The following is a 23,579-nucleotide window of genomic DNA, read 5'->3' on the forward strand; positions in this document are numbered from 1 at the left end:
ACGACGAATTTAACATCTACTCTGCATACTTCATACCGAAGGAAGATTTTTTCAGAGGCAACTTATTAAAAGATGACACACTGACAATGTTTATCCAATTGAGATCGTTTTCCCGGCCTTTTGACGTTTCTCACCAGTGTATGATTGCTTCACCAGCTCCTACGAGTAAACCAGAGTCCACCATCATCCAAGGCAATCATTCAGAAAACATCGAATTGGTTTCCAAAAATTCCCGTACCTCGCTTCCATAAGTCATCATCAATATTGCGAGGGTATCGTACACCTTCAATCTTGTTTCTTTTCGCACCTTACTGCTTCTCAGGGCCCTATTTAGCAGTCTCGTGGCTCTCAGGAACTTTGCAATCTTTCTACCAACATCTATTTTTCCCTGGTATGATATCGTGTTTCCCAGGTATTTGAAATTAGGTATTGACCTGTTTTTAATGATCTTTCCATTTATTACAATCTTGCTTCTTACTGGTTCTTTTCCTTTGAAAGCCATTGTTTTTGTTTTCTCTGATGATATTCTCATACCATACTTTTCTGATGTCTTTGTTACGTAGATTGTACATTGATCTCTATAGGTCATCTTCAGACTCCTCTGTTTATTTCTGCTTGTTTTGAGAGTTCATTTCCAATTCGTAGTTCGTACTCTTATTCTAATGTTCCTATATATGCTGTTTATTACCTTTCGCATTTTATATGTTATCTCTTCATCCTTTAGGAATTCAAACAGTTTTTTTTTTCCTATTGACTATATCATACCCATGGGAAAATAATTCGATAAAATTTAATAAAAATTTATCCAATTTGATCTTATTTGATCAAATCAGATAAAAATTTGATCAAGTTTTGTAGAATTCTATCAAAGTTTATAAAATTACCTATATCTGATTAGATCCAGTGGATTTCAACTGTGAATGCAGAATTTTCTATAATTTCATAAAGATTCATAAAGATTGATAAAGTTTTATGTCGTCGTCGTCGTAGTTGCGCTCCTTTACAGGAGATAGCGTATACTTCCATCTATATCAGCCGGTTTCTAGCGTATCTGATAGTTTCTTTCAGGGTCTTACAGGGAGAGTTGGCCGGTGAGTTTGTTGTTAACATCTCCGATCGTTTCCTCCCTCTTGTAGTTCTTCCTTGAATTTTCCCCTGTACCGCTAGCATGAAAATACCGTTTTCTCGTATTTTATGAGCTATATACTTTAGCTTTCTATTCTTTATATCTTCTACTACGACTTTCCGCTCCTCTCCTATTCTTGCTAATACTTCCTGGTTGGTGATGAAGTCCTTCCATGAGATCCGTAGTAGCCTTCGATAGCACCACATCTCAAAAGCAGATATTTTCTTCTCGCATTCTGCACTCATGGTCCATGTTTCACAGGAATACTTCAGAACGGTCCATACGTAGCATCGCATAATTCTCTTTCTCAGAGCTAGACTCATCGTTCGATTTCCCAGCACATTGGCTAGGTCGTTAAAGGCGCTTTTTGCCATTCCAATCCGTGATTTAATTTCTTTATGATCTCTACCATCATTGTTTATCAGCGCTCCAAGGTATCTGAACTGATTTACATTTTCAATTTCTTGAGTTCCAATGTTGATTTTGACCTCCTTGAAGTCTCCTTTTGTAAATCTCATCACCTTGGTCTTGCCTGCATTTATCTTCATTCCATATTTTAATCCAGCACTGTTGATTTGGTTGATCATTTTCTGCATCTGCGCTTCTGTTTCAGCAAGGATCACTTAGTTTGATGAAATTTGATGAAGTATACACATGAAATTTTATTCAATTTTATAAAGATTGGTAAAAATTGATAAAGTTTTATGTAATAAGCACACAAAGGTTTATTTACCTAATTCTAAGTTATAAAAATTTATGAAAGTTGATGACGATTGATGTAGTGCAATACAAAAAGTTTGATGTGATTTTATAAAGATTGGTAAAAGTTGATAAAGTAGTATAAAGTTTTATAGAGTGGGATGTAATGCATGCTTGGAATTTATATAAAACGTGATACTGTTTGATCAACTTTTATAAAACTATATCAAAATTGATCAAATGCATCACTTAGTTAATTTGTTAGATATACTTTTATTTTATCCAATTTTATAGAATTGCATAAAACTGGATAAAAATTATGAACTTCTGTTTCACTGAAAAAGTTTCTCTATGACAAGGATATTCATCTTGATCAAGTTTGATCAAATTTAATCAAACTTGACCAGATTTTATAAAATTTGATCAAACAATCCTAAAAATTTTTCAAGTCCAGACCCTGGGAAAGAGAATATAAATTTCTTTAATACCTGATCTCTCATGGAACAGGGTGGCATAGTGGTTAAGACAGGGGTGCTAACCTTAATTATTTTAATTACGATTACGGTTTCACTCCAATTTTTCCTTAAAATTTTTCGGTTTTTGGTTCGGTTTTGGTTTTGAAATTCAAAATTTCGGTTTTCAGTTTCGGTTTTGATCTTATATATGTTACCGTTAAAGTATTTATGCCAGGTAATGTATGAAATAACTAGTTATTTCATACATTAACGAAAAAGTGTGAAATCAAATTTTCTTCTACACTTTACCTAGTTATTTCATACATACACGAGGTGTGTTTAGTTGAAGTGTGAATTCAATGAATGAACTGCGATAAAGTAAGAAATGAAGGTTAATTCAAAGCTACAGCATATATGAAGGGTCAATCCACTTCAATTTGACCAAGAAATGGTAAGGGTTGGCGATCATTTTTAAATTTTTCCAGTGGAAAGACTTTCCAAAGGGATGATCAATGGCGCAAATCGCAGCCCTCTACCCCTTTTTTAAAAGCTGCTAGGGGGTGTCAAAGTTTTCAGTGAACTTGAAATGAACAGTAGATAACTCCATAACCGCGATACCTACCAAAATGGAACTTTTTCCCATAGTTAGGGCTTTGAAAGGCTTTTTTGGTGATATCATAAAAATCAGTGTTGCCTTTTTTTTTCGTATGAAAAATCAGCTAGAAAAGTTTCAAAACGTAGTTTTCATATCGTTCCAACTCTCAAAAATGCTGAAAAAATATATTATGGACAACTTTTCATGCTAAGCAACATACTAAAAAATTGGGATGGCATGTCGTAAAGTTGATTTTAAAAAATTGAAAGTTTGCGAAAAATGTGATTTTTTTTATTAGAACATGAAAAAAAGTGTTGGCTGGTGAAATTGACCCATTTGACTCCCTATTTTTACATATCCGTTGAAAAAGTTGAAAAAACCCCTTCACTTGATGAAAAACTCACCACAAAAATATTTTCAACAGCTCATTTCATGATTTAACTGATCACACATAGCTATTTCATGGAATAACTAGATTATTCATACATTACCTAGGTAAACTGTGAACAATTTATTAGCATTAAATACTTTTTTGTTAATGTATGAAGTAACTAGTTATTTCATACATTACCTGGAGTAAATACTTTAACGGTAACATATACAAAAATGTCAGTTTCAGTTTCAGTTTCGGTTTTCGTTTTTTTTTTGGTTTTACATATTTTTTTTTAAATGTTTTCAAAATTTCTCAATCTCAGAAAACAAACTGTAGTCATGTCATAATAATTCTAAAAAAGTATATCCATATATTTTTCAAGAATACTAATTAGTAAATTTATCAATTTCCCCGGCGGACTTCGAGTCTCAAGTCAAAAATGTGAAAAAATCCCCCCAAACAAATTGAAAAAACTGAAAAAACCCAAACCGAAAACCAAAAAAAAACCAAAATAAATTATATCGGTTTAGGTTTTGGTTTCACTCACTCTGCTTCATTATTAATGTTATGGTTTTTTACGGTTTTTAAAAAACCTATGAAATTTCGGTTTTTGTTTACAGTTAGGGTTTGAAAATGGCTAAAATTAGGTTCTTGTTTGGGTTTCGGTTACGGTTTTTGGTTTTTTGTGGTTATGGTTAGCACCCCTGGGTTAAGAAAACAGATTAAGGTGTGGGAGGTTGAAGGTTCAAATACTGTCTCAGGCAGTCAAATTTTTTGAATTTTTTTTTTGCTTTTTTGATGAAATTTACTACACTACTTCACATTTTAAGCGCAAATTACATTTTAACATTAATTAGACCATTTTTACTAATTAAATATAATTATTTAAAACAAAAGAATATGAATTTGATAGAATTTTATCCAAGTAAATCAAATTAAATGAGCGTTGATAAAATTTTATAGGTACATTCTGAACATAAAATTCTATAGAAAATTTTTCAGTGTTTTTTATAGAATTTTATAGAATTCATTTTCCATGGGATAATGCTTTTTCCGGGTCTATAAAGCACAATATGTGTGTTTCTAGGTTGTATTCGACCCTTTTTTCTATCAGTAGTTTTACTATAAATCTTGCGTCAGTGCATGATCTTCCTTTTCCAAATCCATTTTGACTTTCTGACATCTTTTCTTCTGCATGTTCTGCCAGTTGTTTTGTCAGATTATATCTTGTAGCAGGTGTTGAGTAGACTTATTCCTAGGTAGTTTTTCAGGTTTGACATAAATGATATTCTGTCTTCTGTTTCTCCAATTTCATCTTCTATTTTTGTATCTTGTGCATTTTCATTACTCCAGAGTTCTTCAAAATATTTCCTTGCATCATAAATTTTTATTTTTGGCAATCCCATTTTTTAGTTAAAATTTGTGTCAATTCTCCTTATGATCTTATACACCTTTGGCTGTAACTTGTATGCATCATGCTCCAGGAATGTGATAACATTTTCTTAGCTCTCTCGCTGTAATTTCCTAGACTTTCTCTTGACTTTTGCCGATTGTTTTCGATATTCTTCACCATCAACTTCATTTTTTGAGCTCATGAATTTTCTAAATGCCTGACTTTTCTGTTGTATGAGTTCTTGGGTTTTGTTGTCCCAATTCTTTATTCACTTTGCCCCAATTCTGCATGGAACCATCCCTAACCTTTCTTTTGCCGCTTTTGTCACAATGAATTTGATATTTTTCCATTCTTCTTCTATGTCCTGGCTTTTTGGTATCTCTTTAGTTATGATGTTCAATGTTCATCCGTCTTTGGTACAGCCACTGATCGATTTCAAAGTGATGTTTAAAAATCCAAAATATTCTGACATCGTGTTTAGAACAAATGGCAGCAATTTGAAAAGGTACACAGAATGGGAAAATAGAGTACTTAATGCGAATAAACATGACGCACATAGACGATGAAGTATTTTGAGCCATTAGGGGGAGGGGGATTTTATGTTCGGACAGGCAAAAACAGATTATGAAAATTCGTGAATAACTCGATAATGCATCCGAGATTATTTATGTACCTAAATTCAAAATTGAAAGTTACACTTAAGCCTTTTCATGCCAATTTGTCCCAAAACTAGACAACAAAAAATCGACTGCAGGCTCCAGAACGGCTTGAAACCAGCACCAATCGATTAAAAACTGTATTACGAATCAAATTTCAGCTTTCCATTTCGGTTTGATCAAAATTTGAAATTTTCCAGGGAAATTGGTCCAAATTTGAACTTTTAAAAATTCGCTAAAAAATGAAACATGAATTCTAGAACCAGTTAGCGCTGTTCAGAAACCCTTCAAATGAAAGCCTTTGAATCAATACCTCCCTCTTGACCTCTCCAGGGGGGAGGGGCAAAATTACAAGCTTTTCGCTTAATTTTTCATTTGAACCTACTCGGAGAGCTCATCAAAAGTAAGGGGGGAGGGGAAGAGATGAAAAACAGATAAACGTAGTGGACTTTGAATTGAGCAAGAGCCAAAATACGGATGTTGAAGTTTAATTACGATGATTATATGTACAGTTTCGATCTGATCATATTTCAAAATACATACAAATATCGATCCTTCATTACCAAACGCACAAAGATAAGAATGAATTCATTTCATTTGGTTATCATTCTGAAATATTCCAAATTATCTTACCGTAATTCTGATATCTAGTATTTTTTTGGTGCTCCTATAAAGAAAGTTGATTGATCTTTTAGATGCAAAAAAATGAATCCTTGTCACATTTTTTGGATGGTTCTTTTTATATCCTGTTGCATTTGTCAAGCAAGTATTTTTACACTGTACACTTAATATTTCAAATTGATATAGAAGACGTCTAAAAAAACATTTATACCTTATTTTGTCGTTTTTCAAAACTCAACAGTTCAACGAGTGACTTTTTCGAGCCATTTCAAAATCTCCATGTAATTTTTCGGGGTTTTGATTATTCTGAAAATCCATCGAAAATATGAAACAAATGAGGGTAATGTCCCATCTACAAAAAAAATAGTCGTTTTGAAAATTAAAAAAGAAAAAAAAAACATTTGGGGAGCACCACGACTTTTGGTGGATTTTTAAATATCCAAAATTGAACATTCGGCGATTCGTACTTTGTTTTCTGCTCGGGCTCCTTCTGGAGAACTTTTGAAATTATGAAGAAATCGAAATTTTTTCAGTGACTTCGAAACTTAACATTTATTTATTTAAATGAAGGACTCCACAGCATTTGATCAAAATCCTCAAACCCAACTTTTTTGCAATCCTTATGAGCATTAAGTTTTTTTTTTAATCAGAGAAAATGATAACTCCTGCCTAACAAAAAGAACATGCAATGGTTGAGGGTAGGTACAGTATATAGAAGAAGAAACTAAGTAATTCGGGGGAATCAGAATTCATTTAAATCATGATTTTTTTCCAGAATGAACCCTCTGAATCCAGTTTGAATATCGATTCTGAAAATGCGATTCGATGTGATACGTACCTGAAAAATCACGAAATTCAGTATACTTGGATTATTCGTAATTTCAGTTATTACCAGACTGATGGCAATTATAAAACGATTTTCTCCCCATACCTGCAGGCACACACAACCGACAAATACATATGGCAAATTAAACTTACACCTAATGGTTATTGCGGTACAAGTATTACGAAACCGATAGGTCTAGATCTATACCTATCCACCAGAAGTACCATGGATAGTGCAGTAGTGAAGTACAGCATCTCATTAATAAATCACGAAAAAGAAGTATTACTATACAGAAATTCGCCCCAGGAAAATATCGCAATGGGATATGGCAAATACTGGAAAGATTTTTGCCCGAAAGATGATTTATTTCGAAAACGTATACTGCAAAATGGCACAATAATTTTATCAATCAACATCGCATGGCTAGGGGAGCTTTCACACGAAATTTCCCACAAACGTGAAACATCTCCATTGTCGAGTGCCATACCGAAGACTACCATCATAAAATGTATTCCTTTAGAATACTTAGATTCGATGTTGGAAAATCAGAAATTGGCCGACATGATATTCTCCTCAACTGGCAGCGATTATCGATTCGAAACGTGCGTACAAGTTCACGAATTAAAATACATTTGGGCGATTCATAATTGCAGTCTTTACAAGAAAGAGATTGTGTCGCCCAAGTTGCACGCATCTACAACCGATAGATACGAATGGCAAATTAGTGTTTCAACCCGTGATGAAAATTCGGTCGGATTGTACATACAGCTATCCAGAGAGAGTAAAGTTAAAAAGACGTTCGCGAAGTACAATATTTCAATCATAAACCACCATAATGAAGTATTACACGAAAGAAAATCGCCGATTGAAAAATTAGAATCCGGACAAGAAATTCACTGGGAATTCTGCAAGAAATGTGACTGTTTCCGGGAAGATCTGCTGATAAACGACACGCTAACACTTTTAATCCACATAAAATGGATTTCCGAATCTTCTAATAACAACGTTTCTCTCCCTCAAACTACTCATTCGCCTGCTCCAACATCTAAGCCTGCCATTATCAACCACAGTAATTTTTCTGAAAACTTAGAATCGATGCTGGAAAATCCCCAATTCGCCGATGTCATATTCGTAACGAATGGCAGCAATTATCCGGCTCATAAGGCTATTTTGGCTGCCCGCAGCTCCGTTTTCGCCACCATGTTTCAACAAAAAGACGCGAAATATGGAAAATTGAGAAAAATTCGAATCAACGTTACACACATCAACGAACAAGTGTTACGCGCTATGCTACGATACATTTACACAGGGAAATGTGAAAATTTTGCACAGCTAGCGTACGATGAATTATTTGTAGTTGCTGCGAAGTACGGTTTAAAGGGATTGCAAGACATTTGCGTGCAAAATCTCTATGTGGCTTTGATGGCTCGGAACGCTGAAAGCATCGCATCGACGAATTAAAATTCAAAGCCAGAGAATTACTGAAATTCAGATCGACTCAAAAGTTGAATACAACTGCTGAGATATACCGAAATGTTGGGGATTTTTATATAGGTATTGGGTTGAGAAATTCGCGAAAGTAGGGAACAAATCGTATGAAAAAATTACCAAAATTATGGGTTTTTACTTCTTGAATTAAGTATGAACTTTCAAAAGGTTTCTTCTGCCTTTCTCCGATCTACCGGAGTTGTAGAGCAGAAAAATTGACTTCTCACATCAAAAATAATGTTGCTTTACTTGAAATTTCCAAAAAAAAAATAAATAGAGGAGAAGGTACAAATATGGACCCCCTCTAGCTTTTTGGCTTTAAAGAGTAGAAAAAATTATCAAATTTTTTTTTCGAGTTTACCATTTGAAAGGCCAAAGACTCTAGTATATCGTGTAAAAAAATATATTTTTTTTGTTGAAAACTCACGGAGAAATTTGAAATTTAGAAAAGTGACATAAAATGGTACAAATATGGACCCCCCTCAAAAATGAATAAAAATTTCAGAAAATTGAACAAAAACTTATTTAAAGATGTTTTTTGCTTTGATGTTTCTGGCTCGTTTCACCGCATTCCTCAGCTCCCACATTTCAATTCGTGGCGCCTCTTCTGTGGATGAAACTTCCATTTGAGCCAGACGTGTGTCATCTCCATACAATTCTTGTATCTAGCTGATCCATACATCTTCAGTTTCTGAATAATTTTTCTAAATTTTTGGTTCGAAAAACGCCTCGAAGACCTTATAACTTTTTAACTCTTGCTCACTATTTGGCGGAATTGGCCAAAAATCTGAATGTTGAGACCTTTGGACCCCCGTGGGACCCGCAGTTTTGCAATTGGGCTGCTACAAATTTTGAGGTGGACTACTCTAGGATCGGAAGAGTAGGTATGTATATCCTAAAAACTCTGAAACCAAAATTTCACATGTAGAAATTGATTCTTGGATTTTTGATGAATTTTCGAAAGTTCAAATAAGTAACTATAGGTTGGATCATTTTTCAACTTTTTTCAAATTTTGATGGAGCCTCTAGAGAAAAATCATGGCCACATTATATAGTTGTACCTCAATCAGAGGCAAGAAAAATTTCAAATTTGTTGGTCAATGCATGTATTCCCCCCCCCCTTTGTGGCTTGAATTCAAGGTTTTGAAAATTTGAAAAAAAAAACTAATGGATGATCCCCCTCTGTATTTTTGGATCGCCATCATACCCTATACCTTTAAAATGAAGTGAAATTGCAGTACGATAAGTATTCTCTAACTTCTCCTAGCCTATCATATTATGTATTTCTGCAAAAGAAGAACAGAATGGTTCACAAAAGTCCTACTTTTCGGGTTTGGTTCGCAAATGGGTACATTTTGAATTGAAATGCATGAGCATAATGATTCTTTTTCTTCCACGTCACAATCCTATTGTGGTTCGCAAACGGGAACCGGCCTTAAAGATCATCAAAAGTCATTAATTTCAGTAAAGTCGAATGTGGCTGGAAATGCCACTGTTGCAGTCAGAAGTCATTTTGGCAAAAGTCACAATTCCGGCCAGAAGTTAATTAAAAGTAAGTACCTTACGTTTGTTATCAAAAAGGTCATCCAAACTGCTCTGTACGTTTTTAAATTTGATATTCGAAGGCCAAAAGGCTAGAAAAATACCACAAAAAACATTTGTGAATTTCTAATTTTGTATTTCAGCGCCAATCTTGCGATAGAACAATTCAAATTTTTTTTCGAGTGAGTGTATAAAAGCATCGTTTTTGAACATATTCAATATTTTTGTTTCCAACTCCCCCCTTACAAAATTTGCGCACACTACATTTGGCAAATTATCATGAAAAATATTTGTTGAGGGGGGGGGGGACTGCGGAAAAATGTCGGAAAATGTTTGGAAAAATTCCAGACTTACCTCCCTCCGCTTTCCTTCACCATCGTCGTGTTGTCACGCCTCTAACTTCAGATAATCACGAATGTTTTAATACAGAAGTGCTATGAGTGACATACTCAACTTCAAAATAGAACAATTCCAATAGGATGAAGAAAATTTATACCGAATATTCCAATTTCTCGTTGTTTAAAGCCATCGATTACCAAATAACATTGAATCCAGATAAATAAACAGTATTCAAATGAGCCCCAGTCAGAATATACGGAAGTAAACGTTTGATCATAACGATTCGATGATATTTTGAAATCTCATTTCGATCCCATCTGTTATTTCATAATGTAGAAATCTTTTATTCATATCCGTTCAGAACATAAATCAACTTTAGTTATCTATTTCACAATCCGGTGTATGATTCAGTTCAAACGAAATTTCATTCAGATAGGTGAATCCTTTTTTTTGAACAGTTGAATCAAACATGAATCTTTTCTACATTATTTGGATGGTACTTTTTGCTTCATTTTGCAGTAGTCAAGTAAGTATTATTACGTTTACATATCCATCTGGATTACTTGTAGACTTCCCCTCTCCTATCAATTATTGGAGGTTTTGTATTTCACGAATCTTTTGAACTCACGCTCTTCGATTCGAACGTACTCAAGCAAGGTCGGAAAAACACGTCCTGAAAGCCCCTTCCTCCAATCAAAATCTTTGAGATGATTTTTGAATACGTATAACAGTTGTTGTGTGAGTGTTGAATTGAAGGAATCACACATATTGGTTCATTTTGCTCAATAAAAAAATTATATTTCATAAAAAAGTTAGAAAATTACCCTCAAAAATGTTTTTTTTTTCAATTTTCAAAATTATTAAAAATTCGTTTAAAATTCAAAAATGATCACTTCATCACTGAAATTTTAATTAGGTACGAGGGTTTCGAAACATGCTCTTTCCATCTCGCTTAGTCCAAAAGATTGCCTCGTCAGAATCAATCTGTCTGGTTTCTACTAAATACAAAAATTTCTTTCAGGCTGAACCTCATTCGAAGTCCATTATAAACCCTGATTCTGAGAACACGATTCGATGTGATACGTATTTGTATACGCTGACTCACGAAATACACCATACTTGGGCTATACGTCATTTCAGTATTTACGAGGAGAATAGAGCCTGTCAGATTCATTCGCCCAAATTACGTGCTCCCTCAAATGATAATTTTGCATGGGATATTAAAATCGTGCCTAATGGAAAAGATGGGAAAAATGAGACCATCTCTCTATATGTATACCTACACAAACATGAAGCAATTGCAGACGTCGATGTATCGATCAAAAATCACAAAAATGAAACCGTCCATTCTATGAATTTGACGAAAATAAAAATGGGATGGTCGTGTAGTCCTATTTCGTGGGAAAACTTCTGCAAGAAAGATGATGAATTCAGAACTAAAATGCTGCAAAACGACACGTTAAAATTGTCAATAAATATCAGATGGTTTGAGCCTAATTACGAAACAGTTCATAATATTTCTCAACAAAATACAACTAATTCGTCTCATCTTGCGTTTGAGAACAGTATCTTAAAATTCAATCTATTAGAAAACATCGAATGGATACTCCAGAGACGGAATTTACCTTTGGCGGACATGATACTCTCAAGCAATGCTGGCAATTACAAATGTGACAAATGCATCGAGATACAAGTTCACGAAATTAAATTTATCTGGGCTATTCATAATTTCAGCGTTCACGAGACATTAGGCTATAGAGAGATTTTGTCACCCGACATACGAGCACCGACAACCGATAAATATATATGGTACATTAAACTTACACCTAATGGAGATCGCTATGAAAGTGGTACAGGTGGCTACATTAGTCTGGATGTATACCTATCCAAAGAAAGTAACGCTACCCAGGCGTTAGCAAAGTACAACATTTTGAAAATTAATCACGAAAAAAAATTAGTACCCAACGAAATCGAAAAATCGAAAGCTGAAATGTTGCAAGCCGGCAAAAGTAGGTACTGGAAGTACTTCTGCACAAAAAGTTACTCGTTCAGAAAGGAATTCCTAAATAATGATACGCTATCTCTGTTCATCCACATTAAATGGATTTCTGAACCTTTCAAAGTGAAGGTTTCTCACCAGTGTGATACTTCTTTGCCTGCTGCAACATCCGATCCTAATCTTACCAGATGCTGTAATCTTTCTCAAATTTGGGAATCAATGCTGGAAAATTCGAAATTTGCCGACGTTGTGTTTACAACGAATGGCAGCGAGTATCCGGCTCATAAAGCTGTATTGGCCGTTCGTAGCCCAGTTTTCGCCGCCATGTTTCAAGAAAAAGAACAGAAACATGGAAAAAATAAGAACATCGGAATAAAAGTCACACACATGAGTGAAGAAGTACTGCGTGCAATGCTACGATATATTTACACAGGCAAGTGCGAAAATTTAAGCGAACTGGCAGATGAATTATTTATAGCAGCTGTTAAATATGATTTGAATGAATTGAGAAATATTTGCGAACAAACCCTCTGTAAGACTGTGTCAGCTGATAATGCAGCGACCATGTTGGAATTTGCAGAAAAGCATCGTGCTAACGGATTGAAATCCAAAGCCATGGAATTCATAGGAAAAGTATCGGATCAAAAGTCTAATACCACCATCCACCAATAGCAGATACGTTTATCGACAACAATCAGACAAAAGCCTTACACGAGATGACCTTCAGGAACGCTGCAATCAGATTTGAACTCGACTTCCCCAGATTAAAAGAGCACGTCCAAATATTCCCACAGCCAGGTTTTCAGTTGCTGTATTTGCTTGAATTCCAGTCAAGAGTCCTCAAAATTTTAGGGATGCGGACTGGATGAACTTGATTGGCCTCTAGTACAGCAAGCTCTACTGGAGTGCTTCAAGGATGTTCCAATCATGCTGAGAGTATGCACTCTACTGCCAGGGCTGCAAACATGACCCTATCGTGACAAAATAAACCCAAATGTTTGTAACTAGGGTTTCAGGTGTAATTTAGTTTGTCTAGATATGGCCTGATAAACTCAAAATAATTAATGTAAATAACTAAAATAACTGTAAATATTGTACTTTTTCATTTTTCATTTTTTTATACTTTTTCTTTTTATAATATCTTTCTTTTTTATTAATCCCCAAAATATTGATATCCAAAAACAAATAAAAAGTTATCCAAACATCCAGAAGTCGCGATTGAAGACAGTCCTGGATCAAGATAGTTAAAATTGTATTTAGTAGCCTTAGATTAGCATAGAAAAACATAACAATCTTCATTGTGGGCGGTTGGTGAGAAGCAAGCAGCAAGTGCGCTGACCACCCCACAAATATCCCAATGTACTCACGGTCTTTTAACTAGGGGCCCCAACTTGTTGGGATCACCCCTAGGCGAAATCACTCCCCCTTCAAACTTCCCCCAGAGACGGGTTGGGGGCCCGGTCCGCTATCAGACAGGTACGCGTGAGTAACAACTCCTGGAGCTTGGCAGAGATCGAGCCTTAGGCAACCGCCTAGGGGTCTGGGTCAGGGTGGACGATCCGTCTCACTCTCCCCCCCCCCATTCCCCTTCCTGTCCCTCATCTTAATCTTGGGGTGAAGGTATAGATTATATATAGAATAGTTAATATTAGTAACCCTAAGATTAAGATTGTTTTTTCTTTTTAAATAAGGTGCACCGGGGCAAGTCAGAACGATTTTTCGCAATTTCAACTTTGACCAGCTGTTACTCCCCTTCTAATGAACCAATATGGATCAAATTTATTATGTAGGTTCCCATAAGGGTTCTTAACCTATGGTAAAAATTTGAGCGCGATTGACACAGTAGCTTTCGCTCAGTGGAATAAAATATAAACTGTCCTGACTTACCCCAATTGGGGGAAGTCAGAACAGGCTAAACTTTGCAGAGGCGTAGATCACAAACCGAGCGTCCTAGAAAAATTGCGTAGAAGCAAAATTGTAGAGAATTTAATTCTCTTTGAGATCACTCTCATCAGATTTTCACTAGGACGCACGGTTCGTCCGCTATATGCGAAAAACTAAGAAATAGAAAGTCTGTATTTTAGACCAAATTCAAAATAAGTTCAAAACAACAACAAAATACAATTGAACCAAAGACATCTAAAATGAAACTGAATCGCGAAAATTTTTATGCCGTGATGAAGTAGGGGTAGTACTCTCAAGTCACCTTTAGTGGCACTTCACCAGATATAAACCTCTAGGCGCTAGAGCAAGTTTTCTAACTTACCCCGAATTCCAACTTCCCCCGGTGCACCTTAAATTAAACCGTTTACCAAAAAAAAAAAAAAAAAACGAGTCCAATGTAATATGTAAGATTGTAAATAAGTTAGCCTGTCAGTCTTTACCTATATTCTTCTCAAAATTAATAATCCCAATTCTATAAATTGAATCTACTCTGTTTTTCATTTCTATATTAATTTACATATCCAAAAATAAATCAAGCCACAAGGCACCTAAGCCAGAATTTCCAAGGACTTGAAATAAGCAAGAAAATCTTTCAGAATAGCTGTAAACACATACATATTATAATAGGTAGTTGTAGCATAAGAACAATCTTAACATGTGGGCAGTTGGTGAGAGGCCAAAAGCAAGTGTGCACCGACTGCTCCACAAATATCCCTATAAATCTCGTGGCAATAAACTGGGGGCCCTAACCTGTTAGGATCACCCCTAGGCAAAATCACTGCCCTTTAAACTTTACCCCGAGATGGAACTCTGAGGTGGTTGTTTTGGCTTGGAAGGAGGGGGAGGGTTCTGGTTGGATGTTTTCCAAGTTGGGCGCCAATGTGAGAATATTCTTACTTTAAGACTGTTACCGTGAGAGATTAAATCACTACTTCAAGGGGGAGAACTAAGAAATACTCGTAAGAGAATAACTTACCTGGCTAGCTCAGCAGGACGGTGTTATAAGAATAAGCCACAAGATGTGGATAAAATATACACATAAGTTACACAAATGGTATATTTTATCACAACTGGGTTGGGGGCTTGGTTGTGAATGTGATCTGAACAGGCATGCCTGCAAATGAAGCCTGGGAAGTGATAACTGGGTCTTAGGTAAACGCCTAGGGGTTATGGGTCACAGTGGAAATCTGTCTGACCTCCTCCTCTTTCCTCTCCCCTCCCTGCTTAGGCTTGGGATGAAGCTCTAATCCATATTTTTAGATACATATTTTAATTGAAGGGCAGTTTTCCAAAAGGCAATAAGTCAATTTTTTTGAAAATTGAGTTTTTTACGTCATTGTGTTCTATAGGTTGTATCTCACCTATTTATTGCCTAACCTACCCTAAATACCTATTTATTTACACGCAATTTTGGGTTGTTCAATTTCAGTTTGCGTTTTCAAGATTTCAGTTTTGACCCTCGAGTTTAGTTTCAAGGTCATTGGGCCAGTTCTTAAAGGTTTTAGTTTTGCCCCTTTCAATTTTCAACGTTTTTTTGGGTTTTGAATTTATTTCGAAAACTATCAAGAGAAGTGAAGAGGAAACAAAACCTTTTCCAGAAGCGAATGAGTTCAAAGAAAGAACAAGACAAAGGAAGCTACAAAGAACGGTGCCACAAGACAAGAAAAATGATAAGAGAAACACAACAGGAACAATACAAAAGGTTTGTGGTGGAAATGGAGAGGGATACATATAAACTGAAACCAAAAGTGTACAAAGTAATCAAAAGAATATTGGAAGATGAGGTACACAGAGCCAACATTGCCCCACCAGACTGCAAAAAAATGGTTGAATACTACGCGAACCTATGGACAGAGTGATCCTAATAATGAAGTCAAAGCAGCAAACCATGAGGAGAACCAGTATGAGCCATTCTCTTGGGAAGAGCTAGATGGAGCCTTGAAAAGCTCCAGAAATGGAAAAGTCCCTGGTAGCAGTAGCGATAAGTTACCAAATACCAACAGACTTATTCAAGAATGCCACAATAACTGTTGAGAGGAGACTGCTAGCTTTCTACAATAAAATACCCATCAGGTGCTACCATACATGAAGACTCCCATACTGCAATTGTAATACCCATTTCGAAAAAAGGAGACCACCTACTGCAAGCTGCTTACAAAAGAAAGATCATGCATACAGAGCTGTGGGACCAAAACAATCCCAGAACCAATTAAATCCCGATTCAAATCCAATCCCAAAACCGAAATCGTTGTTTTTCTTGATTCTGGAACCAAAAAAATCCCGATACCAATATAATTTTGAACCTGAAACAATCCCAAAACTGAAACAAAATCGTTTCGGTTTTGAGATTTCAATTTTGGCCTTTTTTCTGCTGAAAAATGGTCATTTTACATCATTTATCATAAGTCATTCAGATTACAATAAAAATTACTCAACAAATTCAGTAAAATAAAAATATGCATTTAAAATGTTAAACTAATCACTCCATCGGATTTTTCACATCAAAACCTCCCATTTTTTAGACCCCTGGAAGTCCAATAGTGAATTTGGGCTTAAAATTGGTTGAAATGAAAATCCCAAAACCGAAACCGATTCAACCCAGAACCGAAACTGAAACAAATTTTTTAATCCCGAAACAAATCCCGAAACCAAAATAAAAATTTGAAGAACAAATCCCGAAACAAATTCAATCCCGAAATGAAAAAATTTCAATCCCGAAACCAAAATCCAATCCTGAAATCGTTTTGGTCCTACAGCTCTGCATTAGGGTGACAATGAAAAACAAAAATCGGATTTTTGAATGCAGCACACCGGAAAAATGTGCTATGAGGTGTCAAAAAATGATCCCCAAAGTTTCATCCCTCTAAGTTGATTTTAACCCGTGCCTCAAGGGCCCCAAAGATTTGAACATAACGTCCGAGCGCGACCTTAAGAGTCTCACGGCGGCGCGTGGTGGAGAAATCGTTGAGTACGCGCTACATGTACAAAGTGAATTAGAGTAAGGATACACTGTATTTTTTTTTTTTTGATAATTTGTTTTTTTTCGTCACAAGCTAACTTTAAAATAGTTTTTAAATTATATTTTGAACCAAAAACACAATTTTTAAATTTTATTCTGCTGTGGGCGCTGTGAAAAAAAATTGATCTACATATTAACGCAATAATTCTGTTCTCGTTGTTGTACCTCTGTACCAAAAGGTTACAAAGATATAAAATTCACTTCTTGTACATATTAAATATTTCTTCTCTCACCATTCATGTCCATTGGCCATCATTTACCTTATATCCTAGCTAGAAACTAATTCTATTGAATGAACATGACTTTATTAATGAAAACCAGACTTTCATAAGGTAATTAATGGCCATCGGACATGGACAGCGAGTGAAAAAATATTGAATGAGCATAATAAGTGAATTTTATATCCTTGTAACCTTTCAAATTTTTTGCAGGCGGTGAAAAAGTAAAGAGAAATGTACAAAAACGTTCATTAAAAGCTCAATTTTTTTCCACAGTAAAATAAAATAGAAAAAACCGATTTTTTCATAGAAAATATAATTTAAAAACTGTTGTAGAGTTAGCTTGAGACGAGAAAAAAGAATCATCAATTATCAACAAAAAAAATAAAGTGTATCCTTACTCTAATTCACTTTGTACATGTAGCGCGTACTCAACGATTTCTCCACCACGCTTCGCCGTGAGACTCGTAAGGTCGCGCTCGGACGTTACGTTCAAAACTTTGGGGCCCTTGAGGCACGGGTTAAAATCAACTTAGAGGGATGAAACTTTGGGGATCATTTTTTGACACCTCATAGCACATTTTTCAGGTGTGCTGTAAAAAAAATAACAAAAAAAATTTTTCCCTGTGTATTTCATTGTCACCCTACTCTGCATGCATAGATGGGATATATGCAACAAAGCTGCTGATGGAGAAGAGACAAGATTATAACCTAGAAACCCACATGTGCTTCGTTGATCTGGAGAAGGTGCATGATTGAGTATGAAGAAAGAAGTTGTTTGAAATCCTGAGGAAAATCGAAGTGAACAAACAAATAGGTAGTACACTTAATTGAAGAAATATACACAGATAATGTAATAAGAGTAAGATCTGGAAACATGTCAGAAGCAAAGAAGTGATAGGAAGAGGCTAAATTCTATAATGAATTCATTAAGAAGTCACAAGTACGTGTCATTAAAAAACATTAAAAGCCATAATTTTAATAAAGTCGAGTGTCGCTGAAAAGCCACTGTTCCAGTCAGAAGCCATTTTGGCTAAAGTCACAATTCCGGCTAGAAGTTAATAAAAAGTACCTTACATCTGTTATCAAAAAGGTCATCGATACTGCTCTGTTCGTTTTTTAAATTTGATATTCGAAGTCCAAAAGGCTAGAAAAATAACACGAATCAGAATTTTTGAGAATCGGAAGGATATGAAAACAACGTTTTGAAATTTTATCGAGTAATCCACTGCTGAAATGGATGATATTTCAAGTTCACTGAAAACTTTGACACCCCCTAGCATCCTTTAAAAAAGAGCTAGAGGGCTGCGATTTGCGCCATTGGTCATCCCTTCGGAAGGTCTTTCCACAGGGAAAATTCCAAAAAAGGTCACCGACCCCCCCCCACCACTTCTTGGTCGAATTGACGTGGAATGACCCTTTACAGAATTTATAAACATTTTAAAAACAAATTCCTACCTACCCACTCAACACAATTATTTTTAATGTCAAGATTATTTTTGATGTTAGAAGTTCGTTTTTTTCACCTCGGTCATTTTTAAAGTTTGGAGCAATAATTTTTTAGAAATTTGAATTCTGAAATAGGTAGAAAAGAAATGGGATTAGATAAGTGAAAAAACGTTATTTTTATTAGAAAAATCCGGTTTTTTTTGACTATTCTTGATAAGTAAGTATTTTTAAAAATTGAGTCAAAAGCCTTATTTTCAAATCACGGTACTGTAAATCCTAATTAAAGTAATCCGAAAGGTTTCCAGACGTAGTTCTTCAAAGTTAAAATTATATATCTTTCTAAATTTTCACTACTTTTTCAGTCAGAAATCATTACTTTTTCACTGCGTTTACTACCTACCTGTTAGAAACCCTGAAAATTTACTCGCACCACATCTGGCTAATTGGCATGATGAAAAATTCTAGAATGAGGGGGGGGGTCTGGTGTGAAAACTTGGGAAAATCTGGTGAAAAAAGATGAGAAAATTTTAGTTTCATCCCCTTTCCCTTCCTTTCACCACGCCTCTGACTTCAGATATTATCACGAATGTTCAATACAGAAGTCTCAGGATGATTTGTAAGTACCAAATATTCTACTTTTTTTATAAATTTTAAAACCATAGACATACGAATAAATTTTCTACTTTAAACTTACATAAATATTCGTAAAATTCAAGTGTTCATCGTGAAAAATTGAAAATCATACAACTTCGCTCCTCACGAATTTTTTCGTACTTAGATAATTCATTTTTCACATAAAATGGCGAAATCTTACGAAAGTTCAGCAGGGTCGAAGCAAATTGAAATGAAAATCAATCTAAATTGGAGAAAATCCGGTTGAAGGTTTTCTCGTAGCAGATTGTTTATAGTTTTTTTCTTTTTCATGAGAAACTAAACAGATCTCAAATTCAAGCAAAAAAAATTCCACCAATCCGACATTTCAGTTAACCCTCTCTCATGAAATTTTTGGATATTCCGATGCAAAGAATTTTCTCAACTTGGGAAGTTTTGCAATAAAAAGCTCTTTTTCTTAAAGCAGCCATATGGGATCAAAGAGGTTGAAGAATAAATCTTACAGATAAACTGGATACGAGGTAAACATTAAATCCAGATAAATAAACAGAATTCGAATAAGCCTAGCCCCAGCCAGAATACGGAAGTACCATAAACGTTTGATTACAACGATTCGATGATATTTTGAAATCTCAATTTGATGGCATCGTTAATTTCAAAATGGAGAAACCTCATATTCGTTCAGAACACAAATCAATTTAGTTATCTATTCATTTCACAGACCTGTGTATGGTTCAGTTTAAACGTAATTTTATTCAGATAGTTGAATCCTCCTTTTTAAACAATTGATGCAAACATGAATCCTCTCTACATTATTTGGATGGTACTTTTTGCCTCCTTTTGCAGTAGTCAAGTGAGTATAATATTTACATAATCATCCATCCAAATTACTTACAGACTTCCCCTCTCATATCAATTAGTAGTGGTTTTGAGTCTCATCACAAATTTTTTGAACTGACACTCATCGATTCAAACGAAACCAAACTAGGTTGAAAAACACGTCTTGAAAGCCCCCTCTTTCAACCAAAATCTCAGGTGCGATAATTCATTTTTAGATTTTGAGAAAGTTTTTGAATACATAAGTAGCAATTGAAGGGTTCCTTTCCAAGTCGGCCTAAGTCCATTTTTATCATTTTTGAGTTGGCAGCGCCATCTGCTGGTACAGGTCGGTTAACACCTTTATCACCTTGTCCCAACACCTGGCGTTACTTTTTTCGCTCAGGAGCGCGGTTTTGCCGGCTCGAAAAAACAGCTGATTATTCCAAAGTGGCCTAAATCATACATTTTTTAAGAATTTGTATACAAGTGCGGTTGTGCCGTTTTTTTTTCAAGTTTTTCAACGATTTTCGAGAGACGAAATTTGAAGGTGCTTCGAATGAAATTGTTTCAGAAATGTATTAAATTAATGATTCGTGAATTTTTTTTTGAAAAAACGCGTTTTTCAGCTCTTTTTCGAAATTTTTAACATCAGATAATTCCAAATGGGCCTAAGTCCACTTTTTCTGACTGTTTGACGCGCTCTGGAGCTGAAAATACGCAAAATTAAAAAAGTACCAATACGGTACTTTAAAGCAGAAAGATCAAGCTTCACAACCATATAATCACATCATTTATTATTGAAGCGGAAGGGCGAGAAAAACACAAATAAGTGTTTTTCTCGAAACGAAAAAAATGGACTTAGGCCGACTTGGAAAGGAACCCTTCAATTGATGTATGAGTGTTGAATTGAAAGAACTACACACATTGGTTCATTTTACTGAATAAAAAAATTATATTTCATAAAAAAGTTAGAAAATCATCCTCGAAACAGTTTTTTTTTAAATTTTCAAATTCTTAAAAATTCGTTAAAAATCATATACTTTAGCACTTGCAATTTTAACTATGAGGGGTTCAAGGCATGCTCTCTCCACCTCGCTTATAGTCCGGCATATGACAATAGGAGTAATTGCACCCCCCCCCCCCGCCGATCCTCCGGGACAACATTTTTCTTAAAGGGGACATCCTAAGGAACATTTTAAAGCAAACTTGCCAAAAAAAAAGTTGGCCTTACTTACAAAATGGCGGCCATCTTGATTGACAGGTCAGCCGAAATCGCAGATTTTGCGTTTGAACATAGCACTTGCACGAACTTTTTCAAACTTTACCAAGGTAGATCGAAAGATCATGCAAAAATTTATCACCTGTCAAAATTTCAAGTGCTTAAGTGCGTTTTTCGATTTTTGGTGAATTTTTGAAAATTGAATTTAGGCCAAAAATGCGGGAAAAAAATCAAAATTTTACCAAATTGACCAAGAAAGCTGAAATTTGGGAAATACCCTATTTTTGACATGTCAAATCGATTGGAAACGGTTTCAACCCGTTTTGAGCAGTTCTGGAGCCTCCAGCAGATGTTTGAAACTCGAAATTTCCACAAAATTTTATCAAATTGGAGTTGTAAAGCTGAAATTTATTCTAAAAACTAATTTCAATACGCTACAAAATACTGCAGGTAAATTTCAAGTCGTTTTGGATCTTCCAGCGACTTTTTGAAAATTCCTGAAGCCTCCAGCAGATTTTTGAAACTTTTAAATTTTCACAAAATTTCATCAAATGTAGATTGAAAGCTGAAATTTACTCTACACTCCAATTTTAACCCCCTCTGAAAACGACTTCTGGTGGATTTCAAGTCATTTTAGAGCATCCAACGCCTTTTTGGAAAATTACTGGAGCCTCCAGTAGATTTTTGAAACTTGAAATTTCCCCAAAATATCATCAAACTAAGATGGAGAGTCGAAATTCATTCTGCAAACTAATTTCAACACGCTACGAAGTTGACTGTGGTGAATTTCAAGTCGTTTTGGAGCCTCCAGCAACTTTTTGAAAGGTTGTATGACGTTTTTTTTGGAAAATTGAAATTTCCTTAAAGTAGCTGGAAGCTTCAAAACCATTTGAAACCACTACGTCGTCTGCGAAATAAATTTCAGCTGACCAACTCCATTTGATAAATTAATGTTGGGGAAATTTCAAGTTTCAAAAATCTACTCGAGGCGCCAGTAATTTTCAAAAAAGTCGCTGGAGGCCCTAAAATGACTTGAACCCACTTGAAGTCGTTTTCAGAGGGTGTTAAAATTGGAGTGTAGAGTAAATTTCAGATTTCCATCTTCATTTGATGAAATTTTGTGAAAATTTAAAGTTTCAAAAATCTGCTGGAGGCTTCAGGAATTTTCAAAAAGTCGCTGGAGGATCCAAAACGACTTGAAATTCACCTGCAGTACTTCGTAGCGTATTGAAATTGGTTTTTAGAATAAATTTTATTTGATGGAATTTTGTGGGAATTTCGAGATTCAAAAATCTGCTGGAGGCTCCAGAACTGCTCACAACGGGTTGAAACCGTTTCCAATCGATTTGGCATGTCGAAAATAGGGTATTTGCCAAATTTCAGCTTTCTTGTACAATTGGGTAAAATTTTGATTTTTTTCCTCATTTTTGGCCTAAATTCGATTTTAAGAAATTCACCAAAAATCGAAAAACGCACTTTAGCACTTGAAATTTTGACAGGTGATAAATTTTTGCATGATCTTTCGATCTACTTCTGTAAAGTTTGAAAAAGTTCGTGCAAGTCCTATGTTGAAACGCAAAATCTGCGATTTCGGCTGACCTGTCGATCAAAATGGCCGCCATTTTGGAAGTAAGGCCAACTTTTTTTTGGCAAGTTTGCTTTAAAATGTTCTTTAAGATGTCCCCTTTAAGAAAAATATTGTCCCGGAGGATCGGTGGGGGGGGGGGGTGCAATTACTCCTATTGTCATATGCCGGACTATTAGTCCAAAAAATCTCATCAAAATCAATCTGTCTGGTTTTCACTAAATACAAAAATTTCTTTCAGACTGCCGAACCTCTTTCGAAGTCCATTATAAACACTGATTCTGAGGACACGATTCGATGCGATACGTATTTGTGTACTCAAACTCACCAAATAGCTCACACTTGGGCTATACGTCATTTCAGTATTTACGAGGAGAACAGCTGTCAGATTTATTCGCCCAAGTTACGTGCCCCCACAAATGACAAATTAGCATGGGATATTACAATCGTGCCTAATGGAATAGATGGGAAAAACGAGACCATCTCTCTATATGTAAACCTCCACCAACATGAAGCAATTGCAGACGTCGTCGATGTATCGATCAAAAATCACAAAAATGAAACCGTCCATTCTATGAATTTGACGAACAGAAAAATGGGAA

The 23,579-nt window shown here is 35.3% G+C and overlaps 2 protein-coding genes and 1 long non-coding RNA gene across 3 annotated transcripts in view; 2 read left to right on the forward strand and 1 right to left on the reverse strand.

Annotated features, from left to right (window-relative positions):
- Nucleotides 1–23,579, reverse strand: part of LOC135849375 (uncharacterized) — a 498,164-nt gene that overhangs the window by 69,184 nt on the left and 405,401 nt on the right. The gene's annotated exons all lie outside the window — the stretch shown is intronic.
- LOC135848474 (speckle-type POZ protein-like) lies at nucleotides 5,937–8,754 on the forward strand. Its single transcript, XM_065368386.1, has 2 exons — nucleotides 5,937–6,616; nucleotides 6,694–8,754. The coding sequence occupies exons 1-2, from the start codon at nucleotides 6,602–6,604 to the stop codon at nucleotides 8,203–8,205; spliced, it is 1,527 nt and encodes a 508-aa protein (XP_065224458.1). The 5' UTR covers nucleotides 5,937–6,601; the 3' UTR covers nucleotides 8,206–8,754.
- Nucleotides 10,520–14,493, forward strand: LOC135848951 (speckle-type POZ protein B-like). The gene is made up of 2 exons (XM_065369055.1): nucleotides 10,520–10,639; nucleotides 11,135–14,493. The coding sequence occupies exons 1-2, from the start codon at nucleotides 10,583–10,585 to the stop codon at nucleotides 12,782–12,784; spliced, it is 1,707 nt and encodes a 568-aa protein (XP_065225127.1). The 5' UTR covers nucleotides 10,520–10,582; the 3' UTR covers nucleotides 12,785–14,493.

Source organism: Planococcus citri, chromosome 5, assembly GCF_950023065.1.
Source record: "Planococcus citri chromosome 5, ihPlaCitr1.1, whole genome shotgun sequence".
Taxonomy (NCBI): Eukaryota; Metazoa; Arthropoda; class Insecta; order Hemiptera; family Pseudococcidae; genus Planococcus; species Planococcus citri.

Bases quoted from the DNA above. Each gene is read 5' to 3' on its own strand.
- LOC135848951 (XM_065369055.1), top strand. From the start codon at position 10,583: ATGAATCTTTTCTACATTATTTGGATGGTACTTTTTGCTTCATTTTGC. The intron at 10,640-11,134 runs GTAAGTATTATT...AATTTCTTTCAG, and splicing joins CTTCATTTTGCAGTAGTCAA to GCTGAACCTCATTCGAAGTC.